This window comes from Chinchilla lanigera, unplaced genomic scaffold (genome assembly GCF_000276665.1).
Source record: "Chinchilla lanigera isolate Chin_1 unplaced genomic scaffold, ChiLan1.0 scaffold00093, whole genome shotgun sequence".
Lineage (NCBI taxonomy): Eukaryota > Metazoa > Chordata > Mammalia > Rodentia > Chinchillidae > Chinchilla > Chinchilla lanigera.
Window position 1 is genome coordinate 449,375 of NW_004955494.1, and position 9,442 is coordinate 458,816.

General features: G+C 37.3%; 1 protein-coding gene across 1 annotated transcript; it reads right to left on the reverse strand.

Annotated features, from left to right (window-relative positions):
* Positions 1–5,617: 5,617 nt before the first annotated feature.
* On the reverse strand, positions 5,618–6,617 carry LOC102025919 (taste receptor type 2 member 39-like). Its single transcript, XM_013504915.1, is given in 2 exon segments — positions 5,618–5,665; positions 5,667–6,617. Coding segments are annotated over 2 exon segments (999 nt in total).
* Positions 6,618–9,442: the final 2,825 nt, after the last annotated feature.

The following is a 9,442-nucleotide window of genomic DNA, read 5'->3' on the forward strand; positions in this document are numbered from 1 at the left end:
GTTAGGTCATTTTTTGGTCTTGTTCTGTTTTCCTGATGTGAGAATTCACTGCTATAAATTGCTCTTTGAGAATTGCTTTCCTTCATCCTACAGGTCTTGGTAAATTGTATCTGCATTTTCTTTTGACTGTAAATATTTTAAAATTTCTTTTTACATTTCATCTGTGACCCATTGGTTGTTGAGGAGGGTGTTATTTAATTTCCATGTGTTTATGGAGTTTTTGAAGTTTCTTTTGTCAATAATTTACAATTTCATTACACTATGGTCAGATAATATGCTTGAGATAATTTTTATTCCTTTGTATTTCCTTAAGCATATTCTATGGGCTAGTATATGATCTATTTTAAAGAACATCCTATGTGCAGCTGAGAAGAATGTGTATGTTAATTTTGTTGTGTGGAACACTCTGTAAGGTTCTACTAAATACATTTGTTCACAAGTTTGATTCAGTTCTGTTATTTCTTTGCTGATTTTTTGTCTAGTTGACCTATGCCTTTGTGACAATGTGATTAATGTCCCAAATATGATTGTGTTATTGCTTATTTGATTTTTCATGTCTATTAATATTAGTCTTATATAGCTGGGTATTCCCATATTTGGTGCATATATATTTGTGATTGTTATCTCTTCCTCTTGAAGTTTTCTCCTCACAAGTATGTAGTGACTTTCTGTATCTCTTTTAGTCATTCTTGGTTTGACATTGTCTGCAAAGAGAATAACTACCCATTTTTTTCTGGGTTCTTGTCACATGGAGTGTTGTTTTCCATCTTTGATTTTTCATCTATGAATTTCCTTTTGAGTTAAATGTGTTTCTTGTATACAAAATATTGTTGAATTTTGTTTCTTTGTCCACTCTGTCAGTCTGTTTCTGTTGATTGGTGAATTGAGGCCATTGACATTAATGGTTATAAGTAATATGTATTGACTTATCTTTGTCAGGTTATTTTCCTGCTCTTAGTTCTCTCCTTTTCCCCTCTGATTAATACCTTGCCCTGCTTGGTTCCATTGTATTGTTGTTCTTGGAATTGTAATTTGTATCTCTTTCTAGAATATCTTTCAGTACTCTTTCTAGGGTTGGTTTGGTGGTCATGAATTTTTCCAGTTGTTATTTGTTGTGGAAATATCCTATTTTCCCATTGATTTTGAAAGATGGTTTTGCAGGGTACATCAAGCTGGGTTGGAAGCTGTTTTCCTTCAGGACCTCAAATACTTCACTCCAAGCTCTTCTTGATATGAGGGTTTGTGTTGAGAAATCTGATGTGATTCTGATGGGCTTTCCTTTATAGGTCATCTTTTCTCTAACAGCTTTGAATATTCTGTTCTTGTGCTGAATTTCTGGGATCTTGATTATTATATGTCTGGGTGTAGATTTATGCTGGTTATGCCTCACTGGAGTTCTATATGCCTTATTTGCCTGTATGTCAGATTCTTTACCCGTGCTTGGGAAATTTGTTTTTATTACTTCTGCAGATAGTCTTTTTATGTCATTTTTGTTGACTCCCACTTCTTTGTTGACATGTATCTGTCTTATATTTTTTTGCATTATTTTCCAGCTGTTGAATTGTTATTTCCGTGTCTTTGTTATTTTTAAGAGCTCTTTCCTTTTGCAGTCTCTGGCTGCAATACTGTCTTAAAGGTCTGAAAGTCTATATTCAGTTTCATTCCAGTGTTTTGCCAGCTTCCGATGGAATATTTAATTTCCTGGATATCTTTTTGAATCTGTTTCATGAATTCTAATTCTTTCCTATATTGTTCATTAAAAGTTTCCATCATTTTTCTATTCTCTATTTTTTAAATCTATGTCTTCTTTAGATATGATGAGCAATTCTTTCATTATGGTTGTCATTTCTCTTATCTGAGAGGTTATTTCTGACCTAATTTCTCCTGTGGCCTGGTGGAGTTGTTTCTTTACTTCAGTTTCTATCATTTCAGAAATTTCAAGCATGTGACTTCCAATTTCTTCTATGTCAGTGTCTCTTGGACTTGTTCTGAGTGGGCTGGAAATCTGAGATTGCATTTTGTTCCTTTGTTTTGACATTTTGTACTTCAAAAGCATTTTTATTTGTTTTCTGTGGTGATCCTTATTAATTTTAGTAGTAGGTAGTTATATCAATAGTATCATGGCCTCTCCAGGTATAGTCTGTATTTTAGGGGTATCTTGTGTAGGAAATTTTTGGTTTGTTTCTGTCCCAAGATCCTACCTTCTTAATTAATTGCCAGTGGGATGTTTTTTTCTGTTTAGCTCAGTCCCCAGTCTTTTGGTGTAGAGCTGCAGTGAGGTTATTACTCTAGAGCTTCCCAATATTGCTAAACAAGGGAGAGCAACTGATTGTCATCCAACAGACATAACATCCTAGCTACAGTAGTACAATTAGCAAGAAGCATAATTTAGAAAGTGGCAAACTATGGTAACTATTGATTTTGTACTTTAGACCATAGGATCCAAGTGTATAGTTATATAACAAATCATAAATTAGGCATGTGTATGCAAAGAGTTTCCCCTTGTTAGAGTGGATTTACCCTGGGTTTCTTCAGACGAGATGGTTGCCATGTCCCAAGTGCTTCCCATGCTGGCTGCCCACCCTGCAGTATAGGAGTATGGGCCAGGCAACTGGTTCCTCCATACAGAGGCTACTTGAATGGCTGAGGGGTGGTGGGTGGGATTCATCCCCTCACTGAAGCTCCTGAGGCTCACCATGCCTCCTGTGATGGTGTGGCATGGTGGTGGGCACTGTTTCTCCCCTCCTGAGTGGTTCACTGAGGGTCCCAAGCCTTCAATGTAATTTTTCATTTCAAAAAATTCTAAAACATTAATTTTCACATTTTGTAATCAAATTCTTAGTATCAACATTCAAGGATGACCAAATACTTGAGGAAAAGCTCAATCTTAAGATAAAAGAAACTGAAATACATAGAAAACTGGGACCTGCAGGAAAAAGGAGTATAAGGGAGGGAATTAAATAGAATCAGATGGGGTCGGTGGTACATGTCCATAATCTCAGCCCTCAGGAAGCTGACTGAGATCGGTATGAATTCAAGGGCATCCTGGGCTACATAGTGAATTCCAGACAAGCCTAAACTACATAGCAAAACCCTATCTTAAAAAACAACAAACAAATAAACACCAATGTTGAGTGGCACTCCTTTATTTCTTATAAAAATAATTGGAAATGTAGGATAAAATTGGTGGTTTTGTAAGTTTATGGATGAGAAAATGAAGGACTATCTGTCAAAGAATTTAGGAATTTAATCAGTAGAAAATGAGGCAGGAGGAAAGAGATTTGAATGTGAGGACTGAGGAAAAGATGTGAGTTACGCATTTTAGGCAGTTAATGAGTGGTTTCTCTAGGGAAATACAGGATAGAAGTGCTCATGATGTTGTTCAGATGGGCTGATTGTATGAATCCACAGAAACCTAAGTTTATCCAGTTATGAAATGCTGTCAAGTAGCACTCAGAGGCTTAGAAGCAAACACAGTGTTGGCCAAGTTCATCTAGAAGTAAAGTTATTCGACACTGTGGAGTTAAAGAGGGAAAAGGACCAGGAATTAGAGTATAGTGTGATTCATTTATATAAAAATTATATGAGTAAAAGTTGCAAACATCCTGTGATAGTAAAGACAGTATAAACAACTTGCATGTACATGAAACCTTTTGTGAAAAAAATCATCAACATGTGATTTGTCCGAGTGTCCCCACTTCGTTTCATCTTCCTCTTTTGAATTATTTCCAAGAAAATTTCTGATATAACTCATTTTGCCTTTAAATACTGAAAGCAGTTTTTGAGAGGCGGGCCTAATCTAAGCAGAATATGTAAAAAAGTGAAGAGAGTCCCGATAGAAGGGTAGAGAATACAGAGGTGCAAATGAATTCCTACTCTGTGATTTTTCCATATCAGCCTTGGAGTAGATAAAATGGGAAAACGAAGAGTAGTGATAAGAGAGTGAGATATTTAATTTGTGATTTCAGATGATTGCATTTTAAAAATAGAAACCAACAGCAGACTCAGTTAATTAACTAAGGTGCACAGTAACCTCACACACATCTTTTCTACTTACCTAATTCTCTTTCTCATTAAAAAATAATATAAATTTCTTAAAATTTATATTAGTTCTTATATGTTCTGAATAGCTCAAATGATGCAGAAAGGCATACAATAAAGAACAAATGTTTTGTATATCCCAAATACTCAATGACACTAGTTAGAAGTCCTCCCAATAATTTTTGATTCCTTATTCCAGAAATTTTATACATGTATATAGATACATACAAATAAATATTCTGTAAAAGCAGAAACATAAATGGATTAATAAAATACCTTCTTATTTTTTACACTTAACATATTATATATTTTAAAATCTATACATCCATTTCTCTCTTTTAAAAATGTCAATGTAATATTTCATTTCATTTTTTTGGCTTATTTTTTTGAGACAAGGTGTTGCTATGTAGTCCAGACTGGCCTTGAACTCACAGCAATCCTCTTGCCTCAGCCTCCTGAGTTCTGGGATTACAGGTGAGTAGCTCCACACCTAGCTTAATATTTCCCTTAGCCTTTTCATTAATAAACAAATTCCTAATAAGGTTCTTCAAATATTTTCACATATGTATAAATTTATACCATCATGAATGTAGGAAAATTGTTAGAGAGAAATTTTTTAAAGTTGAAAGATATTTTATGTATTGTTGATCTTGAGAGATATTTCCAAGTTATTTATTTTCCCTTTTTTGAGACACAGTTTTGCTATGTAGTTCTGACTGGTCTTGAACTCACTACATAGCCCAGGCTGGCCTTGAACTCGAGATTCTCTTGCCTTAGCCTCCCCCATGCTGGGATTACAGCCATTCACCACAATGCCTGGCCTAGCTTTTTTTTTTTTTTTTTGCAAGAAACTTTAGGAGAATAATACTCGGAGATATCTCCAGCTTTATTGTTTCTCTTCTTTTTTATTTTTGAATATATGTTTGCAAAACATAATGATTACATTGATCGTGGGGAGTTCATACATGTACATAACACATCTCAATACTTTTTATGTCCCCTTCCCCTCACTCCATCTCTTGATTTCTTTCCCATCTACAGAAAGTCTATCTCCTTTTATGCTTACTATATATCATTTTGAATGTGCTTAAAATGTGTGTGGAAGGGGAAGAGTAGAGTTTTCAGGATCTAAAGCTTCAGAACCTTCTATTTTGGTGGCTGTGTCAATGCTGGCTGCACGTCAGAATTACCTGGAGACTTCAGGAAGTTGTCTAAGTTCCAATACAGAAATTATGATTTAAGTGACTAGAAGGTCCAAGGCTGGGTTTAGACATTCATGTCTTCAAAAGGCTACTGTAGACATTTTAATATAGAGTCATTATCTAGAATCACAGCTATAGATAGAGCAAGAGAAGGTAGACACAGCTCAGGCAAAAAAAAAAAAAATACATGAAACATCAGTAGGATTGTGCCCATGAAGCAAAGCAAAAATGAAGGACAACCTCCTATACAAAAAACTCACACCAGGTAAAGGGATCTGACCAAGTTTGAAGAAGAAAGGAAGGAAGATGGGTCTACTTGAAGGAAGGGCAGGGCTTGTTGTCCCAGATCCTGTGGTCCTCTTCAGGTACTCATCTCACAGTCTACTCTTTTGGACAAAGATGAATTTGAGGTTGAAGCTGCTTCCAAGCTCTTCTTAACCCAGGGTTGTCCTGAATCAGTAGAATTGAGTGGCCAGCTGGATAGGCAGCTATGATGATTTTGAGCGAAACAGTCCAGAGAAAACCGTGAGGAAAGACGGAGGACAGCAAGAGAAACAGGGCAACCGCATTGAAAATGTAGAGGATGAGAAAGTAGCTGATTGCTTTGATGGCCTCCACATGAGCCACGGTACTAGGGTCCCTGTAGCCAGTGGCACTGTTTTTCATCTGTAGGGTGTGTCTCTTGAGAGAGATGATCAGCAGAGTGGCAGTCACGATGAAAATCGCCAGTGGAATGAAGATCCCCAGGTTAAAGAAAATAGCCAGAGTGACCATACCAGTCTTTGTGTAGTTGGAGTAGTGGAAAGTAAAAGAGCTGTTATAGCTCACAGTGCAGACAATTTTGGGGAAGGACATGCTGATGCTGAAGGAAATAAGCACTGACAGCCACAGGAACCAGGGAATCAATCCAGAAATTCTCCACTTCAGCTTGAGGAGAAGTGGACAGGAGAAGTTGGAGATCTTCACAAAGTAATAGAAACTGAGCACAGCAGCGAACCAGAGGCCACAGCAGTTTAAGAACATGAAACATACTCTGAATGTGTAATTGAAGACACATTTGAAATAAGAATCTGGGAATGTGCAGACTGAGATAATGTCTAGCACCATGAAGCTTTGAAGGGCTATTCTGGAAGCACTCAGGAAAAGGAGGATCTGTCCACTGGTGGAAATGGCCTTTTTCTGAACCCATACAGTCACATTTATAGCCATGATGAAACTGTTTACGATGATACCAACAAAGCTTTCAGTGCCTATGATTATAAAAGTTAAGATGATGACAGATGATGACAGTTCATGTTCTGAAGAGTTGCTGGGTTTAGCCATCTTGAGTTGTTGCTCCTCTCTGGATTCTGCAGGAAAATGTCTTCCTAGCATTTGAGGGATGGATCCTTGATAGCTCCCACTATTCACATCACAGGTGGAAGCAGTTGGCAGATCATTTTCAAATTCATTGCATTTGTTTATCTCCGAATTCTTAGCTCTTGTACTGGACATGCAAATGATGAGAAGATCTGCTTCCTAACGCTTTGCCTGTTTTGGGACATGGTACCAAGGAAGCACTGCACAGATTCTGCTTTGGAAACCACTAACTTGGTAATGAAAACCATATTAATGGTAGCTTTAGTTAATTTTGAGTATTGCCCACCAAATCACTGTTTAACTTAGTTCCATTCGTGATTTCAAGAACTGGTAGAAAGTAATACTACAAAGATATATTTGATTCTTATTTCATGCCAGGCAATGACCAAATAATGTGTATTGCCACCTGTATACATCAAGGCAACCTCATGAGGCATGTGCTTTTGCTATTTCTGTTTTGCGGATGAGGACACTGAGGCAGAAAGAGGTTGAAACACTTGTCCATAATGAGCACATTCATCACAGGGAATTTTTACCTGTACATGATATATCTTGATGCTCTTTTTTACCATTCCCCTATGAATACCTAAAATATACTAATAAAAATAATTTTCTTTAAAAAAATGAAACTTATCCAAAGTATACCAATAGTGAGTGACAGAGATGGTGTTAGAAGCTAAACCCCCTGAGGTCATGTTCTTGCCTTGTATGTTATACTGCCCACACTTGTGTGGTTCTTTTGTGTGTGTCAAAGTTAGATGTAGCTGTCATTATTTATGACCTTTTTTTCCTGGTATTCTTTTATGATGTCTGTACCATTTAAAGGAAATAATGAAGCAAAGCAATGCCAAGAGAGTGGATTTTCTTTGCAAAGAAATTACTTGATGTAACAAATTTCTTTAAGTAGACATGAGTTGTTACACTCAACACACACACATACACACACACACACACACACACACACACACAACACCTCTGTTATTTTAAGCAAAACATTAGGAAAATAAAGGTTAAAGGAAAGGTCCTCCAGGTCCTTAATAAGGATGGATAACCAAACTTAGGGGAAGATATCATCCATCCTTAGCCATCCAACTTTGGAACATCAAAGCAAAAACTGATGAAGAAAGAATCATTTTTTTCTTGGGGAATCTTGTTTCTCATTTTAAAATTTAAGCATAGGTCATACAGTGATATAAGGAACTTCTCAATTTAGAGTAAATTAACTTTTATGAATATATGTAACTCTAAACCAATGATAACAGAACAGTTTTAATGAGAAGCCTGCTGGATACGTGTCCATAATTTTAAAAGCATTTAGCTTTTCCTTTGCTCAAGTCTTTAAAAAAAAAAACACAGAAACTTATGAAGGTTTTTTGTTTTTGTTTTTTTTTAAAAAAGTCTGATTAACTCTTTAGGTAATTTGTTACAAATTTTACCATCCCCTTTTCTGAGCTCCAAATATTTCCTTCAGATAGTGTAATGAACAGCTGCTACTCTCTGATGTTTCCACCCACTTGTACAAATAGGGCTGCACTCTTTCAGACCTCTGGTTTGCCCCTGGCTTTGTGAACTTCTGCAGGCCCAGGTTTCCAACTGTTACCATGTGGCTCTTCTCACAAACTAGAAAGAAATACAGGGTAGAGAGTTCAAAGGACACTGAACAAAAGGTATTTTATTGTAGAGTAAGAGCAGAAAGCAATATTTTTTATAAAGCAAAAATAAATAACCTCCAGGCAAATGAACCTGGTGGGGGTGGCTGAACGGGTTGCCAAAGGGACTCATAAAAAAAATGACTACCTCTCAGCCAAATTGAGATCAACCTATGGGGTTCCAAGCAGGGAAGTCTGACTTAGATTGGGCCTATAGGAACTCAGGATATGTAGCAAATGTCATCAATTATAACTGTAACAGAACAAAGACATTCTTTAGAGAAGTATGAATATCTTATTTCTGGGCAAGAAAGTCCCACCCATATGAGGACTTTGCTTTTGGATCCTCCGGTGCCCTGGCTTTGGCCATCATCCTTCATTGAATCTTTCTGACTCTGTCTTTTCTTGGCCTTTACCTGACTGTCCTGCCTGTGGACCTCCTTTTGCCAGAGCACTTACCCTTCTCTCAAGAGCCAGTATCCCCCTGGAAATCTTCTCGCAGGATTCTATTCATCTTCAACATTTTTTTTGTTATTTTTCTGGTACCTGGAATCAAACTCACAACCTTGCACTTGCCAGGCAGGCGCTGTAATCCCCAGCCTCTCTTCAACATTTTTGAATACATATGTTTTACTAAAACTGTTTATTTAGTGTTATGGTTTGTGTATGAATGTCGCCCTAAAGCCTCATGTAGTCATGTGGGCAGGCTTTTGGAGACAGCTGAATGCAGAGTCTATGATTAATTTATGGTCTAATGCTGGGATTAAGGGTATGAGCACCACACCTGCCCTAGGGCAGGTAGCCTGCATAAAATATAAGTGTTGGAAAGACTCCCCGTCCCTCCCTCCATGGTTGCTTTGCTACAGTCTGCTCACTACAAACTGTTCTCCTCTGCCAACACACCCTGCCTGGGAGCTGGCTGATTATGGACTGAAACCTCTATAAACTGTGAGCTAAATAAACCTTTCCTCCTTTAAATTTGGGTGTCAAATATTTTGTCTCAGCAATAGGAAATGTAACTAAGACATTTAGACTACTGTTGGGAGCCTCTTGATAGGTCAGGAAATGATACCTAAATCTTAGAAAATGGAACCTAATCCCAACCATGCCTGTGGAGGGCTTCGTGGTTCATCTCCCCGCTTCACAAGAGTGTGAAGGGAAAGGGCATAGTTCTTCAAGCTTCATACTATC